This window comes from Talpa occidentalis, unplaced genomic scaffold (assembly GCF_014898055.3).
Source record: "Talpa occidentalis isolate TD23 unplaced genomic scaffold, MPIMG_talOcc4v2.1 talOcc4.6, whole genome shotgun sequence".
In the NCBI taxonomy this organism is placed as follows: Eukaryota; Metazoa; Chordata; class Mammalia; order Eulipotyphla; family Talpidae; genus Talpa; species Talpa occidentalis.
Window position 1 is genome coordinate 121869474 of NW_023604972.1, and position 23472 is coordinate 121892945.

The 23472-nt window shown below is 36.5% G+C and overlaps 2 protein-coding genes across 9 annotated transcripts in view; one reads left to right on the plus strand and one right to left on the minus strand.

Moving 5' to 3' along the window:
- The window catches only part of SKP2 (S-phase kinase associated protein 2), a 29258-nt gene extending 28862 nt beyond the window's left edge, over positions 1-396 (minus strand). For both annotated transcript variants that reach the window (XR_008549300.1, XM_037530771.2), the window contains exon 1: positions 224-396. Coding sequence is in view for 1 of the 2 variants with exons in the window: in XM_037530771.2 (XP_037386668.1) it covers positions 224-231 (8 nt within the window). In the remaining variant the exon portion in view is untranslated. The remainder of the gene's footprint in view (positions 1-223) is intronic.
- A 303-nt stretch (positions 397-699) lies between these two features.
- The window catches only part of LMBRD2 (LMBR1 domain containing 2), a 32253-nt gene continuing 9480 nt past the window's right edge, over positions 700-23472 (plus strand). For 3 of the 7 annotated variants that reach the window (XM_037529237.2, XM_037529243.2, XM_037529241.2), the window contains exons 1-16: positions 700-777; positions 1729-1959; positions 3713-3950; positions 4192-4304; positions 5584-5679; positions 7278-7445; positions 8330-8540; positions 9935-10009; positions 11022-11135; positions 11432-11615; positions 12775-12956; positions 13443-13576; positions 15156-15261; positions 15855-15952; positions 16774-16877; positions 18807-18853. In XM_037529237.2, the coding sequence (XP_037385134.1) occupies positions 3777-3950; positions 4192-4304; positions 5584-5679; positions 7278-7445; positions 8330-8540; positions 9935-10009; positions 11022-11135; positions 11432-11615; positions 12775-12956; positions 13443-13576; positions 15156-15261; positions 15855-15952; positions 16774-16877; positions 18807-18853 (1806 nt within the window). In that variant the 5' untranslated portion in view covers positions 700-777; positions 1729-1959; positions 3713-3776. The remainder of the gene's footprint in view (positions 778-1728; positions 1960-3712; positions 3951-4191; positions 4305-5583; positions 5680-7277; positions 7446-8329; positions 8541-9934; positions 10010-11021; positions 11136-11431; positions 11616-12774; positions 12957-13442; positions 13577-15155; positions 15262-15854; positions 15953-16773; positions 16878-18806; positions 18854-23472) is intronic. The other 4 variants (XM_037529242.2, XM_037529244.2, XM_037529245.2 and 1 more) reach the window with 2 other exon arrangements.

Sequence of the window (23472 nt, forward strand, 5' to 3'; positions counted from 1 at the left end):
CAATGACGGAAAACAGTAGCAGCAAAGCCCAAGGAAGGAAACCCAATAAAACCGCACGCTGATCGCTGCACTAACGCATCCATCCACCCACGCCTTCCCAAAAGGGGCTAAGCAACCACTGATATTACTGCATTAGTAACAATATTAACAAGCAGCACTAATCGCGGCCTAAAAGAATTAAGGCAATTATTCATATTCTGCCCCATTTTTGCAATCGCTTTACCTATGCATGCTGTCCACGGGTTCGGGGAGTTTTAAATGCGTGCATTAATCTCAGAGCTGCCCGCCTCCCGGATCCCCACTTCGGCGCAGGGCGGCTCCCGGCGTGCTGCTCCGACCCCCGAGACCCGCGAACTCTACCAACGTTCCATGCCCGCCGCGCGCGCAAGCCTCTGCTCCCGGCCCTCCCCCGCGGCCGGCTCTCCTGCCCCGCTGCCTGCTGGGAAATGTAGTTTCTGCGCGCCTCGTAATGCGGCTGGGCCTACAACACTTCCGGCCTCTGCAGCTTGGCCCGCCTCCGGGATACCCACAACCCTCCGCGGGGGCCGGGCGGGGCCGCCCGCGGAGGGGGCGGGGAAGCGGAAGCGGGCGGCGCTGCGGCTGACGGGGAAATGTCAGCCGCCTGACGGGGGACGGGCCGTCCCTTCCCGGAGCCCGCAGGCCTTCTGGTGGCCGCCGCCGCTGGCGCCGTGGAGCGCGCGCCCCCGCCGCCGGACAGCTGTGGCGGACGCAGCGTTTCCCGGCCCTTCCAGACGCTGTCGCTGGCGGGAGCGCGCGGTGAGGCGGAGGGGGGCGGCGCGAGGCGTTTTGGGGTGCGGGGTCTGGGGCCGGGCGCGGGCGGAGCGAAGGGGCCCGGGAGAGCGCGGGCGGCCGCCGCCGCGGGGCCCACTCCCGGCGCCCCCGGAGGAGGCTGGAGGCCGCGCGCCCGCCAGGTGAGAGGCTGCGAGCCGCGGGGTCTCACCTGCCCTGCGCCTGCCGGAAGGGCGGCCCTTGGGGCTGGTCCCAGAAAGGTCCTCCCCGCCTGTGGGAAGGCGCTGCCCGCGCGACGCCCGTCGCCAGCTCGCCGTGAGGCTCAGGTCTGATGCGGGTGGGGACGCGCTTTTGTAAATTCAAGCGCAGTTGGAAGGAGAGACGGTGGTTGGGTGTTAGAAGAGCTGGAGGCCACAGTGGTGCCTGTGCGCGGTGGGCAGCTGGGCGTCCCCTGCAGCCTCGGTAAAGCTCACGGGGGAGCCCAGGGGAATAGATAAGGTGACTGTGTGTTTGCAGAGAGCTGCACGGTGCTGCTCCAGGGGCAACCAGCAAAGCCATTAGGTTGCTCTCGCTGCTGGCTGCGTCCGCTTGTGTCGCTCCCTAAAAGCAAGCTCGAGCTGCTCGTAGCCTGTCTCTGCTGAGAAGAGTTTGGGGGCGGCTAGAGGAGGGAGCATGGCACATTCCGGAGAGGATGACCGTGCGAAATGCATTGTGCAAACTCTACTCTCTAAGCGTGTAACCTGGGAGAATGGTGAAAGAAGGAAGGGGAAGTGGAGGGGAGTCATAAAGTCCAGAAGCCAGCAGGCCAGCGTCATCACAAAAACTGTGGAGTATTAGTTCAGGAAGCTTTTTGACATACCTTTTTTTTTTTTGGAGAAATGATTGACTTTACATTGGCATGGAAGCTTTGCTGAGGCATATGCTTGATTCAGGTTTGGTGCTTTGATTAAAAAATAACCACCTCCTTATTTCCACAAGTGCAAGGAACTGAATTCAACCGATCCTGGATGAATTTGGAAGCAGCTTCTACCCCAGAGTCTCCAGATAAAAGTCCACCCAGACTACACCTTGATTTCCTCCTGGGGCCGACAGAGGAAATAAATGTTTCAATAATGCTGCAGTGAATTATGATATTGTAGATAAATCTATGTTCCCGTTTTGGTCTTTCTTTAGATTAAGTTATTTGAAGAGGACTTGCTAGGACAAAGGGTATGTACTTTTATTTAAGAATTTTGATAAATATTGTCAGGTTGCTGGCAATGAAGTTTTTGCCATAAGCTGAATTCGAGTTGCCCCAAATTGCTTATTTTTACCAGAGAGTAACTGTTAATTACTCTATACATTTAATATACAAGTAACTGTATTAAATGGAGAATAAGGCACCCACAGTTTAGACAGAAAATTATTTAGTTGAAATAACCAAATCAGGCTATTGGAGTTTATAAGGAAACTTGGAAATGACTATGTCATTCTGGACTTTAAAAAGACATTTCCTCACTTGAGTTTAAATATAAGGTTAATGGTGAGGACCTTGAAAGTATTTTCTCATATCAGGTTAGGAAAATTTCAGTTTATTATTTTTCAGTTGTATGGGACCCACAGGCATAATAGTCTTGTGTCATAACAGAACTATAGGAGCTCAGCTTGAGCAGAAATAGATATACGGTATGTGTGGTAAACAGAATAGTAGACCCCATGGATATCTATGCCTTCATCCCTAGAACCCGTGAATATGACTAGATTGTCTAAGGACCCATAAGATAAGATGAACCCTTACTAGCTGAGACTGGAAGAGGAGGTCAGAAAGATTCAAGCATGGACTTGGAGAGGGCTTGACAAGTTTTGCTAGCTCTGAGATATCACATCAAAAGACTGGAGAGAGGCCTTAGAGAGGGGAGGGCAAATAAATGCCTACTGAAAGCCAACAAGGAGAAGGGGCACTCAGTCCTATAGCCAGATATTCTCCAAAAATGAATTTTGTGAATGCCCTGAATGAAGTTAGCAATGGATTCTTCTCGAGAGGCTTCAGAGAAGAACAAACTTGCTCACACCTTCATTTTGATTTTGTGAGGTTCTAAGTAGAGAACTCATTTGAGCCCTATTGTGCCTGGACCCACAGAAACTGATAAATGACCTAAAGAAACTATAAGGTATGCGTGTTATAATGCCTTGAAGTTTATAGCAATTGTTTACAGCAATAGGAGACTACTGTGCTGAGGGTGGGGAAAGTAAAGAGATATCAAATCATTTGCTGATAACTATAGCAGTATGTATAATCAAAAGTATTTTTAAATATATAACTTTATTAAATATCAGTGATAAGTTTTTCTGCATATAAAATAGTAATTTTCCTTAAAGAAAATAAGATTTATATAGATAAGTGGAAATCATCTTGTATAGCTGTAAATACTTTGTAAAGCTGTAAATGAATGAGAATTTCAAGTCTTGAAAGTTCCTAGACAAGATTAGCTGTTTGAAACAAAGGAGAGGTTACTTTCAAATGCTCTGTCTCTTTTTGAAAATCTTAAATAATGGGCTATGGATGACTTAGAAAAGTTTGTTTTACAAAATATCTATTTTCCTAGGATCTAGTTAATAATGTATTTGTATAAAATATTCTGTTAGGACATAAAATTAAGGTGCAAACATCAAATGGCACTGTATTGAAAATGTTCACAGCTAGTGTTTTTATTTTATAATATTTTTAGAGCTAGTTTAATTTTTGTTAAAATTACTTTTTCCTAAAGATAAAGTATATGTGAAATTATTAAGATATAATTTAAATAATAAGATGTGAATACTTGAGAGTAGAAATTAGTCTTTTCCTCTTTTCATAGTTTATTGTAAAGCTATAAGATATGGGTGACAGTTTTCCAACTCTATGCATCAATAAACAAATACTTAAGAAATTTCCAAATGATCATTTCCTGTGTTAATCCCACATTTTTTTTTCTTTTTTCAGTTTTTCAGATATGATCCAGACCTGTACGTGAATTACTTTGGTTAGTCAGAGTGAACATCCGATAATGAGTGGTGCAGCTTTGGGACTCGAGATTGTTTTTGTCTTTTTTTTGGCATTATTTTTACTTCACCGATATGGAGACTTTAAGAAACAGCATAGACTTGTAATTATTGGAACACTGCTAGCTTGGTATCTCTGCTTTCTTATTGTCTTCATACTGCCTCTGGATGTTAGCACGGTAAGAAGTGAAACAGTTTAAAAGGCAATTGTCATCATATATGTTTAAAATATGAGTCTTGAGACGGCTAAATAAGGTTAGACTTGAAGATTGAATTTAAATATTGCTATATGAATTTGATCATTTAAAAGGCATAGTGAGAAAGGTTGTTTGAAATAGCTCGGTTGGTTCATCCCAGGATCCCTTAAGTACTTGGCAGCCTTATGATTTCCAGCTTTAAACCATGCATTCTTTGCTTTAGACAATATACAACCGGTGTAAGCATGCTGCTGCAAACTCAAGCCCCGCTGACAACAACATTACAGGAGTGTATGCAACTGCTACTCCAGCTCCAAGGTACTTTCTTTTAATACGGTGAGAGGCAAATTATTTTTCACAGTGTTTACCATTTGATTTTTATCTTTTCAGAAGTTTATATTCGTTCTCTCCTCACCCCTCCCACAACCCTCCTATACCCCTCCCACTCCTTTGCTAGTAGATTACTAATTACTTTGTATTCTATTTAATTTAAATAGTATAAATGTTAAATATTTATTGTGCACAGGCTTTTCAGTAGATAGGAATAGGAAACTTGAGGAACACCTGATGTTTTAGTTTTGGTTCTATCCCTTACTAGTTATATGACTTCTAAAAGCTCTTTTCCTCTTCATCCTGTCTCCAGTTTGAAAAAAAAAAACAGGGCATGCATTTTCTCTTTTGTCTGATTTACAAGGTTGTACTAAAGGACAAGGTTAACATGTATGTGGCATATTCCTTTCATATTTCACATCCTTTTAGACCAAGAATGAATAAAGTTCAAATTATCAAAAGATATTTGATGCATATTAAACTTCTAAGTGAGAAAATGTTAACTATAGCTGTAATCAATGATTTAATGTTTCTGTATGCAGCTTTTATTTAAAATATATGAATTAAGGGTAAATTTAAGATGTATATATTATCCCCTTTAAAGTGCTATTAAAGATTGGCTATTATCGATCAGCAGCAATTGTGGATTGGCTAAAGTCCTGCCTAAAGGATAGCCTTACAATCTAGGAAAACTACTAATGGAAGAAACTATGGTCAGAGACACAGCATATCTTCAGAAAATTGAAGCAGAATGATATATAGATGCTGGCATATATCTCCTTAGGGACTATGCTATACTGACTGGTTTAGGTAGTGTTCCACTTTCCAGGAATTAATTAGCTAATGTCTTCACTCCCTCCAAAAAAAGAACCAAACACAAAACCTCACAAATAAGGTGAGTGTGAATTTTTAAGTTAATTGTCAGTTTTAAAGGTAATCAAATCAGAGATATGATGATAAAGACACATTTGCTTTGAAAATTTGTTGCGTTATTTATTGGGTGAGCATCCCATCCTCTTTATTCATTGACTAAAAATATACTGACATTGAACATTTAAATTGCATTCCTTTTTAGAACAAACTTTCGTTTCTATATGTGGTTTTTAGTTTGACAGTCAGCTTTGAGTTTCAAGTGTTTGGCTTTTAAGTGTTTTATGGATTTTTAAAGTTTGATTCAATAATTTGCAGCTTATCTGTAAATGAACTTTACAACACAAATTAATTGTATAACTCATTTAAGTTGTCATAATTTATGATTAATTGATTTTAAATTGCTATTAAACAGCCAACATTCTTGTTTCAAACCATGGAGTTACATTCCTGATGGAATCATGCCAATTTTCTGGAGGGTAGTATATTGGACATCACAATTTTTAACTTGGTAAGTGGTAATGAAGAATAAGTTTTTTAAACTTTGGCTAAAGTTAAAAAAAGTCACTGTTTCTTAGTAAATCTTCATATGTTAGAATTTATTCAAATTTCACTTTCTCCCCTCTTAAATCTACTTTTTAAAACATTTATTTATTTTTTGCATAGAAGAACTGGGGTGTAGGCCAGAGATGTGGGGGGTGAGAGGGCTTACCAGAGACAGAGTTCTGCCTTAAATCTATTAATCGTCTCCTTTCTCTTGTGTCAAGTCTCTCCCACTTTGAAATAAGAAAAAATAGGGCCTCCCTGGTGGCACAGCAGGTTAAGCGCAGCGCTGTGAGGCTGTCCGCAGCCTCTGCAGCACGGGTTCAATTCCCGGCTGGCCAGGAGATTGCCACATGGTGTGGCAGACCTCTCCTGTCTCGCCCGCTGCTCTTCTCAGCAGTGCTTTTGGTCTGTCTGCCTGTTCTGCTCCCCACTCTGTCTCTGGTGAGTCTTCTCACCCTCTTGCACCTCTGGCCTGTACCCCAGCTATTGTATAAATAAAAAATAAATCTTTAAAAAAAAATAGAAAAAATAGACAAGAATGGAAAACATAAGCAAAAATGTTCTTGTCACAATTAACCTTCATTTATTGCTTTTTCTCTTAACCAGTAATTAATTAGCTAATTAACCCTCTTCAATTTGGTCTTCTTCCAGCCCCATTATTACATGAAACTGCTTTTGTTATTCTCATTTCTTTGCATCTACTCAACCCAGCATTTTGAATTTACTTCTTTTTTTTTTTTTTTTTTTTAAAGATTTATTTATTTATTTATACAAGCACTGGGTACAGTCAGAAGCATGGGTCACCAGAGGCAGAGCGGAGAGCAGAGCAGAGCAGGCAGACTGACGAAGTATACTGCTGAGGGGAGCAGCGGGCGGCAGGAGAGGTCTGCGCACCATGTGGGACCCTCTCCCGGTGGCCGGAGAGCAGCCTGGGATCGAACCGGTGCTGCAGAGGCTGCGGACAGCTTCGCAACCCAGCACTCAACCGCTGCACCACCGGGGAGGCCCTGAATTTACTTCTTGACTTCCATTTGGGACTCATTTCCTAAATACTATTTTTCCCGAGGGTTCCATCTCTGGTTATCTTGTTATCTGACTCTGCCTGCACAACTTTAATTAAAGACATGGTTTCATTGACCTGTGATGCATTTCAGATCTTTAGATATCTGTAAAGTTTCCCTCATACTCTTCTCCCATTCTTACTCTCCACAAAGGTAAAATTATGATTTTGACTTCCATCACCATGGGTTAATTTTGTCTATTTTCAAACTTTAAAGGCCTTTTGTTGACTCATCTTCAGTCAGTTACACTTTTATACTGCTTGCTGGTCATTGTGACTGCCTTTACTTCTAGGTATGTGCTTCCTCCTGCCTTAAAGACTTTGCTCTCTGCAAAATTTAGTATTATAAAAAATCTTAATGATTTATTATATTTTACCTTAGTTACTCAAAATCATTTATTTATGAAAAGAATTATACGTTAAAATTAGGATTTATGTATTTCTAGTATCTTGAGATGATACAAACATAGTAAGCATTTTTTAATCATGTTTTCTCCAACTAGGATTCTTTTACCTTTTATGCAATCATATGCAAGATCAGGAGGATTTTCCATTACCGGAAAGATCAAAACTGCACTGATTGAGAATGCAATCTACTATGGTACCTATTTGCTGATTTTTGGAGCATTTTTAATTTATGTAGCTGTGAACCCACGTTTGCACTTAGAATGGTAAGAAAATTCATAACATGGTTTTAGTGTATGTTTCCACTTTTTAAAATTAATTTTTATCTCATATATGTGGGTAAACATTCCATTGAGAAAAGTATATTTTAAAGATTCTCCAAAAAGAATATCTGAATAATCTATATTGCTAGGAAGGTAATTGCATCTTTAAATTCAGTTATTAGGCAGAGAACTAATGCTTTACTAATAGGTAGTTATATGTTAAAAGTGTTAATCCTTATGATATTTGATAGGCTTTCATATTTTGTATATGAAAAATGTCTAAGTTTCTGCTTCACTGGAACTAGTGAATGTTTTTTCTTATGTTCTGATTGTATTTTTAAGGCATGTTTCTCTTTAATATTATGTTTAGATAGTGCTTTAAAATTAAAGATCTTTTACTCTATCATAAACATGAAGAGCTAGATATGAAAAATTTAGGAATAGAACAGTAATGAAACTTATTGTTGCATTACTTAAATTTGTGTAGATCTGTTTAAACAAAAGATGTAATTTTTTTCAGGCTTTGAAAATTTATGAGACTTTTCCTGGTTAATAGTGAATAAGAAATCACCTAATGAAAAGTATGTTTTCTTTAGCAAAATATGTATATATTTTTGCCATGAGTTAGATTTTACTCTTAAATTGAAGCAATGTTTCCTGTGTTAAAACCCATTTGTGCAGTCACACTCTTAAGTTTCCATTAAAACACATATTATCTGCCTTGACTCAAAGAAGAGCTGAGAATTTGAAGGTGTAATTTTTCATATAAAAATCCTACCATCTTTTCAGAGCAGTTTTCTGAAAAATCAGTTAACATTAGTTACCTTTTACATTGTGTTGGAAATTTTACCTGTCACAGCTATCTGATTATATTCTCTCTTTATTAGGAATCAGCTTCAGACAATTGGTATAGCTGCTGCAAATACATGGGGTCTGTTTCTTCTTGTGCTGTTGTTGGGGTATGGCTTAGTAGAGATTCCTCGGTCATACTGGAATGGAGCAAAAAGAGGTTATCTACTTATGAAAACTTATTTTAAGGCAGCCAAACTGATAACAGAGAAAGCAGATGCAGAGGAGACTTTAGAAGATGTCATGGAGGTAAGCAAGCTTAAGCCTTAAACCTTTTATCAATGGTCAGCTAGTTCTGTTATCTCCTTTTTTTCCCCTTTTTTTTTAATAAAGGTAACATTGGTTTACAACACTGTATGATTGAGAGGTATAGGATCACCCCCTTAAGAGTGTGTTAACACATCACTACAACTGAGGCACCCATAATACTTCGTCATAGACCATTGAACAACCTCCATACCTTGCTCTCTTCTCTTCCCTCTCCCCCTCTGTTGACCTCAATTCTACACTCAGATTTCTAGGGTTAATTGGTTTGATATTGTCTGACCCTTTGTTTTGTTTCTACATTTCACATGTAAGTAAACCATTTGGTATTTGTCTTTCTTCTTCTACTTTTGTCACTTATCATTATTCAGTCCAGTTCCATCATGTTGTCACGAATGGCAAGAGTTCATCTTTTTTTTTTTTAATAGCTGAGTAGTATTCCATTGTGTGTGTATACCATATTTTCTTAATCTACTCATCTGCCCTTGGGGATTTAGGTTGCTTCTATAACCTGACTTATAAATATGCAGTGAACATAGGAGTGCATATATCCCTTCAAATCAGTGTTTTTGAATTTGTTGGGTAGATACGTATGAGTGGACTTGCTGCATCCTATGGTAGATCTGTTTTCAGTCTTTTGGAAAAACTCCATACTGTTTTGCATAAGGACTGAATTAGACTATTTTCCCATCACCAGTATACAAGGATTCCATAGCCTTACCAACATCTGTTGTTTCTGGTCTTTTTGATATGGGCCAGTCTCACAGGTGTGAGATGACTTCACTTTGTGGTTTTGATTTGCATCCCTGATGATAAACAATGATGAGAACTTTTTCATGAGCCTGTTGGGCATCTATGTTTTCTTCAGAGAAGTGTCTTAATATGAATTGTGGTGACCTTACATCTAAACAGTGCTCTTAATCAGCAAATGTGGAATGAATCATTAGTTGAGACTGTTGAGGTTGTGGTTTTTATGACTCCCCATTGAATGAAGCCTGTTCTTCTTCTGGTTTCTTCACTGTATTTTAGCTAATGAGAAAATTGAGGTTGATGAAGAGGAATACAGTCCTTTGCTTTTAGGATTGCAATATTTGTCGGATCCACCATGGTTTTTTAATAATGCTTATACCTCTGTGTATCAAGTAAGGAAATGACTGGGAATCTTATCTGGAAAGCAAATAAAGATGTAACAATTCAATAACTTTGTGTTTTTAACTTGTTTTCTTAAAAACTTTTTTTGGTAAAAAGAACTTCGCGAATATGCTAAATAATTTGGGTTGAAATTAAACTAGCAAGAATATATATAGTACATAGAGCATTCTCATTTTAAATATCTGATCTAGAAAATGGAAATATTTTTATTTTTAATGTTCTTATAGGAGGTTCGTAAAGTGAATGAAAATATCAAGTATAACCACCCACTGAGAAAATGTGTTGACACAATACTTAAAAAGGTAAAGATAGCATATTCTTATCTGTTTTCTTGGTAGTATTTTTCTGTTGAAATGTGGGTATAGAGGTTATATTAAGAAATGTGTAATAATTGTTTGACACAACAATGGAACTGGACCTTTATGGTTTGTAGAAATCTCACTGAATATGGTTAGTAAAGGCAGATCTCCTGTACGAAAATAAAGTGGGCATTAATAATCTCCTTCAATCAGTTTCTTACATGTTATCTTATAATATGTCATATATTATAAATCATAAAAGGAATGACATTATGGAATATTTAACGCAGATATTTAATAAGCGATGCAATTAGGATTTTGATGCTTTGGGTATTGAATTCAGGGTATTCATGCTTCTGAAAAATAATTATTCCAAAAATGAGTTCCCCAGTTGTCTTCTGTGCAACCACTAAACTATTTATTTGCCATATTTTAGAAGTATTTACAGATTGTTAGTATTTCTTTGGTAAGATGATAGTCATAAGAATAATCATAACCCTCAATTTTACTACATTTCAAGACCTATTTGGGGAGGTTAACTAACTTGCCCAGTTTCATATAGGTAATAAATGATTAATAGTAGGGTAAATAACTTCAAATCGTGTATTTATTTCACTGTACTATAGTTTTAAAAAGTTCAACATCTTGGATTTGTTGTGATTCTTCATTATTTTACTAGGAAAGTAGTTGACAGTTTTGTCACATGCCTCCCTAGAATGATCCTCTCAAATACTGTAGCTTCATGTAAATAAGCTCCCTGTCTCTATCCATCCTCGGCTAGTATATTTGAGCATAAATATTCATATTAATAGAGATAAAAAAAATCTCAATTAAGTTTTGAAAATATTTTCAAGAAAATGTCAGTAACTAAAAATCCAACTATTTAGAGATGTCAATAAATGAAGATGTTTTTGATTTGAAAATTAGGAATATCCAGGAATGAAAGATTCTTAATAAAAGTAAAATTTTTATCTTATTGCATATAAGATTTTTAAAATTTACTGATTCCTTTTAGTGCCCTACAGAGTATCAGGAAAAAATGGGTAGGAACATGGATGATTATGAAGATTTTGATGAAAAGCATACTACTTACCCAAGTGAAAAAAGTCTAGTAAAACTCCATAAACAGGTAATTTTATTAATTATGGCTATTTTACTTACTGATATAGATTTATAATTACTGCACACAGAAGGGAATTTTGAGTGAATGTGTGTCTGAAATTTTATCTCATCCTTATTCTTGGAAGTGTTTTGACTTCATCAAACAAATATTTCTTTACAACAGTACTATTGGCATTTGGGGAGTGAGAATTATTCACTATGTATAACTGTTATATATATTATAGAATATTAATATACCTACACTAGCACCTTTACACGACTGTTGGAACACTGACAAATATTCCCTCTCTTTTCTTTTTTTAGGTGATTTATGCAGTTCAGAGGCACCGTCGAACTCAAGTACAATGGCAAGTTCTTTTGGAACAAGCATTTTATCTAGAAGATGTAGCAAAAAATGAAACTAGTGCTACTCATCAGTTTGTCCACACCTTTCAATCACCAGAACCAGATAATAGATTTACCCAGTATTTTTATAATCCTACAGTTGGTATGTATTTGATACAGATTTCAAAGATAATGATAATTTTTCTGAAGGAAAAAGTATATTTTTACCAATGCAGAGTTAATTATATTTGTGCTGTTTGACATTTACTTGTAATAATATTATGTATCTGATAAACTTCCCCCTAAAAGTGTTTTATGTTTTGTACAGCATATAATCTGTTTCTACTGTTGCCAATATTTCAGTTAACCAAAATTCTATGCAAAAAATATGCAATATATCCAGCATATTTTATATACATAATACATACTTATAATATTTGGAATTTATATAACAAGATTGGGTCTTTTCTTCAGTCTTGACATAATACTACAATATTTCCCTAAAACCAATAGTATTAATTATTTTATTCTCCTTTATAATTACTTATGTCACTCTTTAAATGTTATCAGTTTAGTGTGAAGAACTTAATGAAATACAAGTATCACAAGTACCACAATATATTCTTTGTAAGAAATCTCAGCTCATGCTTTGCTTTCATTGTCCTGTCTCCCTTCATCTGGAACAGTTTCTCAGTGTCAGTTTTTGTTTTATGACATCAGTGTTTTTTTTAAAGATTTATTTATTTATTATACAAGCACTGGGTACAGTCAGAAACGCAGGAGGGTGAGAGAATTCACCAGAGCCAGAGGGGAGAGCAGAGCAGGCAGACTGACGAAGTACACTGCTGAGGGGAGCAGCAGGCGGCAGGAGAGGTCTGCACGCCTTGTGGGACCCTTGCCCGGTGGCCAGGGATGGAACTGGTGCTGCAGAGGCTGCGGGCAGCTTTGCAACCCAGTGCTCAACTGCTGCGCCACCGGGGAGGCCTGACATCAGTGTTTTTGAAGACCATAGGGCAGTTGTTTATGGAGCATCCCTGAAGTGATACTTCTTTGTGATGAACTTAGGTTTTGCATTTTGGGCAAGGATACTGCAGCAAGTGATGTCATGTTCTTGTTAGTGCTTCATAGCAGCGCACACATAATGCCAGTTTGTGCCATTGATGGTGAACATTTGGTTAGGATGGTGTCTCCTGGTTCCTCCACTGTAAAATTACTATTTTTTTCTTTACAATGATATATGCTACATAGAGATATTTTGAAACATTGTAAATACCCTATTACTCTTGTCATTTTCCTAATTTTTTTTTTCTTCTATTTTCCAGAGTGGTACTGGGAATGTCTTTTGCGACCATGGTTTTATAGGATACTTGCTGTGGTGTTGTCCATCTTCTCTGTGATTGTTGTGTGGTCAGAGTGCACTTTCTTTAGCACTACACCTGTCTTATCCCTCTTTGCAGTCTTTATACAGCTGGCTGAAAAAACGTACAATTATATTTATATCGAGGTCAGTTTATTTTATATCTGTCATGAACATATTTCAGTTCTTAGTGTAATCTTTAACTTTCATAACTCTTCTCCATACATTTCTTCTAGTAATAATGAAAGCAGTGAAGTTTTCCACAGTGTTGTTATCCAGACACCCAAAAATGAGTCTCATCAACTTATACAGTCTATAAAAACTAAGAACTTTATTTGAAGAGAGATGAAAAGGTGCAAAATAGTGCAAAATTCTATAATGAGCTTTGATCCTGTTTATATCAGTCTTCATGTGGAGAATGCAAAAGGAACAGGAGGACAGGCTTGCTGGGGGTAGATTTGAAACTTATGGCTAGGAAGTGGAACTGCTGGATAAGAGGTAGATTCTTGTTATAATTTCATTTTCTTAGGTAGTTAAAAAGACACTATGTTTAAATTTTAGCTGGAAAGAAAGGATAATGTTTATGATAGTGTACAAAGTGGTAAAGTCTATTAAACTTTTTTTTCCCCCCAGATTGCTTGCTTCCTTTCCATCTTCTTCCTGAGTATCTGTGTTTATTCTACTGTGTTCAGGATTCGTGTATTTAACTATTATTACTTGGCTTCACATCACCAGACTGATGCTTACAGCCTTCTTTTCAGTGGCATGTAAGTAGGATTATATTTAGGAGCAAGGGAAATGTCTCCATTGCAGGTATTCTTATGAATCTCCCTCTTAGCCTCTTATTTTTTGTTGTTGATGGGTGTCCTGATAACACTAATTTCTATGAGCTAATTATTATGTTTAAGCATTAAGTAGGTGTTTGTTGATTGCTACCTAAGTCCTGCTTGAAGTTAAAGGTTAAAATAAGTATTCTAGGTTAGGAAGGTCAAGACATAGTGAGCTAGATTTCACAATTAGAGATTCAGTAAATAGATTAATAAAATAATTAAATGTTTGGAAGTTTAGAGACCAAGTCAGACATAGAGCATGTTCTGAGACTCAGTGGCCTTGAACTGAATTGTGTAGGACTTGGAAAACCAAAAAAAGTCATTTTTGCTAAGAGATTTAGCAAGAGTTTATAGTGGTGACTCCAGCATGGGCTAGATTGCACAATCTTATTATTTGTCCTTATTGTTAAATCAGTCATAGAGGTATTTCATAAAGGCTGGACTTAGAGAAGTTCAGAGAGAAGCATCTCCAAAACTCTTTTTTTAAACCTTTTCCCCCGCAGATGATTATAGACTCAAGAAACTGCAAATATAGTGGTACAGAGAGTCCATTTACCTTTACCCAGCCTCGGCCGGTGGAGATGATTTATACAGCTATTGTATAAAATGAAAACCAGGAAATTGACATGGACACATTATTGTTAACTACTACAGCTACAACAGAACGTATTTATTTCTCATTTTCAATTTAGCCACCACAATAGAAAGAACTGTTCTATCACCACAAATGAGCTCCTCTTATTACCGTTTGTATTTATACCCTCCATTAATTTTCCTCTCCCCCAATTCTGTAGTTCTGCAAGTTTCTCATTTTTTCTGGACAAACTGAGCTCTAATATACCTGTATTTATCAGAGTGACATTCCTAAGACCTCTTCAGATCCTTTGTATACTAAGTACAGTTCACCTTGAGGATCTTTCCACCCATGTCACTCTGCTGAGATAGATTGCACAGATTGTAGACTTGAAGAGGAACATATGAAGACATTCCACAAATTCCTGGGGTAAAGCAGTGGCAACCACCAAAACAGGCAGTTTGTGGCTGGGGTTCTGCCATGTGGTGTTAATATTTTAGGGGAATATGATTAATAGGATATTCAGAAGTCTCCCAAGTAAGGGCAGTTGACATTAAGAATTCAAAATATCCTTTCTGCCCATGAATGCCACCAAGTAAGTGTCATAAAAGTCTCCCCTTCCACTGCCATCATATCTTGAGTCTCCTAAGGAGTCAGAACAGCTGTGGAAGCTCTTCATTGGAGGTTTAAGCTTTGAAACAACCAGTGAGAATCTGGGAAGCCATTTTGAGCAATGGAGAACACTGACAGACTATGTGGTAATAGTCTCATCATGAACCTGAATAATGTCTTTAAAAAAAGAATGTGAGATATATGTGACACAAATAGGTGAAAATAATAGTTGCAATGATACAAAAAATGTTTTTGATTCCTTTTAATACATTATGAAATGTATTTGCTGCTTTATTTTTTTATACATTCTCTTCATAATCCTAATTACAGGTTATTTTGCCGTTTGACTCCTCCTTTATGTCTCAATTTCTTGGGTTTGACCCATATGGATTCATCTATCTCTCACCAAAATACACAACCGACTGCTTATACATCTGTAAGTATGGCCAGAAAACAGATAGTTTTACATTCACTATTTATATAAGATGTTATTGTGAAATTTCTTTTAATGCTGGCAGAAAAGTTTTATAACATTATTAGGATCTTTTTTAATAACTAAAACTTTAAAAATTCTATGTGCATATACTAATTTCTGAATAAAAGTGACTTTACTATCTTTTAAAAAAATGGTTTTTGGTTCACATAGATTATCTAGCTAAGTAGTATCAGTAGATTTGACCTGTAATAGCTTTTACATTTAGTCTTACTTAATTTTCAGTAGTATTTATACAATTTTAATTTTTGGAAGAGACAGCCTTACTAAGCTAATTTGTATTAGTTTAAGGTGTACTTTATGTTTGATGTATGTGTATAAATTGCAAAATGGTTTCCACAATAAGTTTAACATCCATCACCTCATATACTTAGAATTTTTTTCCATAATTTTTTCCTCATTCTTAAAGTATTTTATTTCAACTTTTTGAAAGTCCAAGTTTATCAATGCAACTGATTATGGATGAATTTTTGTATGATGGAAAAGAATCAAAAATATAGCATTATATTGATTTAACTTTTTTTCTTGCTCTTCAGATTATGGGTTCCATGAAAGTTTTATCCTTTATTGCAGATGGATTCTATATATATTATCCTATGTTGGTGGTAATCCTCTGTATTGCCACTTATTTTAGGTAAGAAACTTAACATTAAACATTTTTACCCATATTGTTATCTGATCTAGATATTGTTAATGTTCTAGATATCTCCTGAAAGTTCTTTTAAATATTCCCTGGTTGCTCATTGTGAATTTGGGGGCCTGGGGATATAGTTTAAACAGAGTGATCATGTCAGGTTCATCCTCTGAAATTATTTTCAAGAAAGGAAAGGAAGATTTATTTGTCATAAATATTTAGGCTGCAGAGTGATAGGATTAATTATAGTGTTAACTCTTTAAGTCCTTTTGACATTGCCAGCCAATGTTGCTTTTATCCAGCAACTGAAATTGCTGTATGGACTTTCCCTACCATCATTGTGGAATTTTTAGGTGTTTCAGACTGTAGTCAGCACAAAGGGTTGATGATGGACAGCTGTAATCAGGCAGTACCTGTAAACTGGAAAATACACTAATCTGAACATTTTGTACTTGGAAATTTTGGTTGTGTATGTATATTGTCAGTATTAAAATTACTGTTTGAATATAAGAAAAGATTAAAACTGCTTTTGGATTATAGCATCCTTATGTAAAAGTTTTTTGAAGGTATGCTAATAGCCTGACTTAATTTATTTCTGTAAGAATATGGTGCATACTTTGGGCAGTAGAGTATTCAGCATATAAATTTAGAAAAGTAAATACTTCTTGAAGAAAAATGTAGCTCTATGTAAGTTGCCACGATCACTACTAGTCAAACGTATGTGTTTTAGGAAATGACCATGCTAAAGAGCAATTAGAACAGTGTAAACATTTATGTTATGTGAAGTAATGGTTGTCTTTTTGTAAATCTGCTTTTATTAGTTTGGGAACTCGATGTTTGAATCTACTTGGTTTCCAACAGTTCATGGGAGATGATGATATGACATCAGATTTAGTTGATGAAGGAAAAGAATTAATCAGACAAGGTAAGGTTTGTCTTTTAAAATAAATGAAGGAATAGGGCTAGGACTCAAAATGTAAAGTTACTGCCTATAATTTGTAAATTCTAATCTATCTTAAATTATAAATTAATGGTTTTAGCTAAAAATCTCTATGCAGTCTTCATAGCAAAAATAATCTGAAAACAAAATGTTTCATCTATCTTTAAGAAATTCTGCAGCAGAAAGTATTAGTATATCTATAACTAAATAATGCCCTTGTATGGTATTGGAGTCAAACAGATTTGCCAACTTCAATTCAACTATAAAAAACTCATTTAAGTAAGAAATAACACTGTAACAGTATATAGGAATACGATGATCATTTAACAGCTGTTAGAATACATGGCACTCTATTCAAATCTAATCTTATAACTAAATGTATCAAATTTCCTAATGGTCAGGTGGTAGGATAGCAAAAAAGAAAAACAAAATTTGAACTTGGAGACATTGTTTCTTGGACATAGTCTCCCTACTGTGGGTCTGGGGCTTTTTGTGATCGTTAATTAAATGTAAGCCAAAATGTGGTAAAACTCCAAAATAAGATGGTGTGACCTTTAAATGCCCTCATAGCAAGGTAGTGTGCCGCAGACCAGCACAGCAGTGAACGATGAGGCCGTCTCAGGGTTGAGAGACTGCGCAGGGTAGTCAGGGATTCGGTGAAAGAAATGACAAACAGACACACTTCAAGAGAGAGTGTAAATCAGTGTAATTTAATTTGAGTTTGTGACCAGTATATATATGTTTTCTAAAAGCATAGGCAGTGAACATCAACGAAATCAGCTTGCTCATAGGTTTAGCTTATCATTGACAGGGCAGTGATCTATGTCCGAAATACATCTGGACCTAGCCGCATTCCTAAGTAGACAGGCTATTAACTCTTTCTTTTGTTCTATATAATTATATTCTTGTTGTACTAACTACTACTACTACCTACTCATTTTTACTCATAATTAATTGTCATGGGTGAATATTTTTTATAATGCAGTTAATATCAAAGGTACTAAAGTCAAGCACATAATAGAAAGATTATTAAACCAACAATTCTGTTGTAACACAGTGTTTAGTAATGTTTCATTTGGATTAGCCTAATTATTAAATTACGTATGTTTTTTAATTAGCAACCAATGACCAGAAAAAGGAAATATTTTAGAAAGACAGTTGTAGTAGAATAAAGTTTGTGGGCCTTGAGAAAGCGAGATAAGGTTCCAGGTGGTCAGCATTTCTTTTAACCATCTTTGTGGCGGCTTCTGGTAGTTGTTATCTCTTGGCAGGCATTCGGCTTCTCTGCATCTTAGGGAGTTTGCTGTTCTCCCCCTGCGTGCATGGTTCCTTGCCCACGCCGGACCTCAGGGACCATGGCAACAGCCATTAGCCCTGAAGGTCACTGCAGGGGGAGGTGCAGCAGTAGTGTCTAGTTGATGTAGTAATTCTGCTATTTTTAGCATTAATTAGACCTCATCTAGAAGAATCATATCCAGTCCTGTGTAAGATTTCCGAGAGTGAGATTGATAAGCCAGAAGGTATTTAGAGGACAGCCAAATTATGAGTCTGGCCAGCTACAGTCATGAATCTTTTGGAAAAAAGTCACTCAGTATATATGAAGAGACAAAGAATTTATAAGATACTTAATTTACATGATAAAGAAAAGTTACGGAAAAGCAAATTTCAAGTCACACTAAAGGAGAACTTTCGCCTCACTAAAATCATTTAGACAAAGCCTAAAAGCTATCTACAATAAGAAGGTTTTCTCTAAGGACCTCGGTGGCCTCTAAGGTCCTTTCCAACAATTGTTTGTTACCTTTGACTTTGTGGTAATTTAAAGAAAATTGGCCAGACCTGATCCCTTTACTTCAGTGAATCTGTATCTGATGAAACAATGTAATACCAAATTTGAGACAACTTTTCTGTCTTTAGAAAAGAGAAAAAGGCAAAGGCAAGAAGAAGGTGAAAATCGAAGAAGAGTAAGTACAGAACTTATTAAATTGCTATCACCTAAAGGCTAATATTAAATATAAGAATCTTATGGATCTAGAGTAATGATTAAAGACTGAAAAATAGTGGGAAATTACATAGGACATATTTTTACAGAAAGGTAATTTTATTTTATTTTATTTTTTTTGCATGGTGCTTTGTCATTTATGAAGTCCATTCTCAGATAACATTGGCATCTTCAAGTGCCCACTATTACCTCACCCTGACTAATTTTGAAGCATGCTTTGTTGAAGAATTATTTGTATCATGCCAAATGCTTGCACCCACTCCCCATCATTCCATCATTTTTTTTTAATGTCCTGTCATTTTTTTTTTTTTTTTTGGTGTATATCTGTCTTTATTTTTATTTATTTATTTTTTTAATAATTTTATTTTTATATTCCCCATACAATTGCAACCCCCCCATTTTGACCCCAATCCCTCCCCTCCCGCTCCCTACCCCCCATAGAGTGTCTCTGGTTCAAAGTTGTTTGTTGATTTTGATTTTCACTTTCTTATAGTTATTCATTTTCCTGGTCCCTTATTTAAGTTTTCTAGATTCCTGCTATGAGTGAGACCATCTGGTATTTTTCTTTTTCTTTCTGGCTTATTTCGCTGAGCATGATCCCTTCCAGCGCCATCCATGTTGCTGCAAATTGCATGTGGTTATCTTTTTTGAATGCTGAGTAATATTCCATGGTGTATATGTACCACATCTTCTTGATCCAGTCATCTATTTTTGGGCATTTGGGCTGTTTCCAAAGCTTAGCTATTGTAAATAGTGCTGCTATAAACATAGGGGTGCAGGTGCTCTTTGGAATTGATGTTTCTGTGTCCTTTGGGTAAATACCTAGGAGTGGAATTGCTGGATCATGTGGAAGCTCTATGTTTAGTAGGTCCAGAAATCTCCACACAGCTCTCCATAGTGGTTGGACCAGTTTGCTCTCCCACCAACAGTGCAGAAGAGTTCCTTTTTCTCCACACCCTCGCCAACATTTGTTGTTGCTAGTTTTTTTAATATGTGAGGATGGCCATTTTAATAATGTTTATTCCTCCAATCCATGAGCAGGGGATGTCTTTCCATTTCTTTGTGTCTTCTTCTATTTCTTTTAACAGTGTTTTATAGTTTTCTTTGTATTGGTCCTTTACCTCTTTTGTTAGATTTATTCCCAAATATTTAATTTTTTTTGTTTCAATAATAAAAGGGATGGTTTTTTTGATTTCTTCTTCTTCAGATTTATTGTTTGTGTATAGGAAGGCTACTGACTTTTGCGTGTTGATGTTGTATCCTGCCACTTTGCTGAACTGATTGATTAATTGAATTAGTTTTTCTGTGGAGTTTTTGGGGTTCTCTATGTATATTATCATATCATCTGTAAATAGTGATAGTTTGACTTCTTCTTTTCCTATTTGGATTCCTTGGATGTCTTTCTCTTGTCTAATTGCTCTGGCTAGGACTTCCAGTATTATATTGAAAAGCAGTGGTGAGAGTGGATATCCTTGTCTTGTTCCAGATCTTAATGGAATTGCTTTCAGCTTTTCACCATTGAGAATGATACTGGCTGTTGGCTTGTCATAGATGGCCTTTGTGATGTTGAGGTATGTTCCTTGTATCCCAAGAATTTCAAGGGCTTTTATCATGAATGGGTGTTGCACTTTGTCGAAAGCTTTCTCAGCATCTATTGATATTATCATATGGTTTTTATATTTCTTTTTGTTGATGTGTTGGATAACGTTGATTGATTTTCGGATGTTAAACCATCCTTGTGTCCCTGGAATGAATCCTACTTGGTCGTGGTGAATTATCTTATGGATACATTGTTGGATTCTGATAGCTAAAATTTTATTGAGGATTTTTGCATCAGTGTTCATTAGGGAGATCGGCCTGTAGTTTTCCTTTTTTGTGTTGTCCTTGTTCTGTTTTGGTATTAGTGTAATGTTGGCTTCATAGAACGTGTTTGGTATTGTCCCTTCCTTCTCAATTTTTTGGAAGAGTTTGTGAAGGATAGGCACTAATTCATCTCTGAATGTTTGGTAGAATTCATTTGTAAATCCATCGGGTCCTGGGCTTTTGTTTTTGGGGAGGTTTTTGATTACCATTTCAATTTCGCTGCTTGTAATTGGTCTGTTTAGGTGTTCTATTTCTTCTTTATCTAGCTTTGGGTGATTGTAGAGTTGTAGGAATTTGTCCATCTCCTCTAGATTGTTGAACTTGTTTCCATATAACTGTTCATAGTAGTTACTGATTATTCTTTTGATTTCTGCTGTGTCTGTTGTGATTTCTCCTCTTTCATTTATGATCCTGTTTATTTGTGCTTTCTCCCTTTTTTCCTTTGTGAGCCTGCCTAGGGGTTTGTCTATTTTATTGATTTTTTCAAAGAACCAGCTCTTGGTTTCATTGATCTTTTGGATTGATTTTTAGTTTCAATTTCATTTATTTCTGCTTTGGTTTTTATAATTTCTTCTTCTACTGGTTTTGGGTTTTTTTTGTTGTTCTTTTTTTAGATCTTTGAGCTTCGAGATTAGGTTGTTTCTTCGAGTTCTTTCTTGTTTCTTGATGTGAGCTTCTATTGCTATATTTTTTCCTCTTACTACTGCTTTTGCTGCATTCCATACATTTAGGATATTGGTGTCCTCCTTGTCATTCAATTCAAAGAATTTTTTAATTTCTTCTTTGATGTCCTCATTAGTCCAGTGGTTTTCCAGTAGTGTGGTTTTTAATCTCCATGAGGTAGGAGAGTTCCTTGCCTTCTTTTTATGGTTTATTTCTAGTTTGATGCCTTCATGGTCAGAAAAGATGGTTGGTATGATTTCAATCTTGGTGTATCTGTTGATGTTTGTCTTGTGCCCCAGTATGTGATCGATCCTGGAGAATGATCCGTGTGCGCTTGAGAAAAATGTGTACTACGTTTTTTTGGGGTTTAGTGTTCTATAGATGTCTGTTAAGCCCAAATGCTCTAGGTCCTTATTTAGAGCTTTAGTTTCTTTACTTATTTTTTGTCTTGTTGATCTATCCATTGTTGATAGTGGTGTGTTGAAGTCTCCCACTACGTATGTGTTTTCTCTGATGTCTGTTTTTAGAGATGACAACAGTTGTCTGATATATTTTGGTGCTCCTTCGTTTGGTGAGTATATGTTAATGAGTGTTATTTCTTCTTGAAGTATTGTCCCCTTGATCATAATGTAGTGACCATTGGGTTCTCTTTTTATCTTTTGAGTTTGAAGTCTGTTTTATCTGATATAAGTATAGCTGTTCCTGCTTTCTTTTTCGGTCCATTTGCTTGTAGGATTGTTTTCCATCCTTTAACTTTGAGTCTATTTTTATCTTTTGCAGCTAAATGTGTTTCCTGGAGACAGCAAAAGGTTGGGTTTTGTTTCTTAATCCAGGTTGCAACTCTGTCTTTTTATTGAAGAGTTTAGTCCATTTACATTTAGAGTTAATATTGATATGTTAGCATCTGTATTTGCCATTGTGTTTGTCTTTCCTTTGATTTTATTTATTTATTCATTTAATAACTTTTTTTTTTTTTTTTTTTTTTTGGCCTTCTTTCGTTGTTATTTGTCCCTCTGAGGTTCTGGCTTTAGGATTCCTTGTAGTATTTTTTGGAGTGGGGGTTTAGTCGCAATGAAATTCCAGAGTTTCTGTTTGTCTGGGAAGGTCCTTATTCTTTCTTCATAGAGGAAGGAGAGCTTTGCGGGATAGAGTATTCTTGGTTGGCATCTGTTTTCTTGGAGTCTGTTGACTATGTCCCTCCACTCTCTTCTTGCCCGTAGTGTTTCTTCGGAGAAGTCTGATGTCAGCCTGATTGGTTTACCTTTGAATGTTATCTGTTTCTTCCCTTTTGTCAGCTTCATTATTTTTTCCTTGTCCTGGATTCTTGGGAGCTTTACTATTATGTGTCTTGCTGTATTTTTCCTAGAAAGGTAATTTTAATACTTTTCAGTTGTATGTGCCTAGGTGTCTCCTCAGACCTGTTTTACGGAGTCATTAGCATTAAGTTGTCAATTACAGTGTGTAGTAGTTTCTTGCCTAAGGCAGGTGTTCAATAAATATTTGTGGAATAAATGAATAAATTTGTACAACCTTGCTATTGAAGTGGATTTGATTGCTTTGAAATTGCTACTCTTTTTTTTTCTGTAACATTACATTTATTGTATTTCTCAAATTTTTCTTTTAATCCTCTATTTGCTGAGGCAAATGACCCCCATTCTAGAGAGTGAAAAGGCAGAGAGAGAGAGAGAAATCTAGTCACAGTTACCGCAAATATTCAACACCTAAGTGTATTTACATTGCAGACATGAAGATTCAGAAGAGATATGATTGTTGTCTTCGTGTATTTTAATGTATTGTGTGAAGGGAGAGTTGTTCTTATTTCAGATTGCATATAACCAGAACCAAGGAGTGGAATTTACTGGAGGTAGATTTCACCTCTCTAAAAATTTCTAACTTCTACATTTTACCAAAATTGCAGTGGACTGCTCACCCACAGAAATTTCCATGTCATTGACTAAGAGAAACCAAAATCATCTGACATGGCTATTTTAGAAAGAAACCCTGCACTGTTAAATTAGATAACCTCTATTGTCCCCTACTACTCTAAGAATTTAG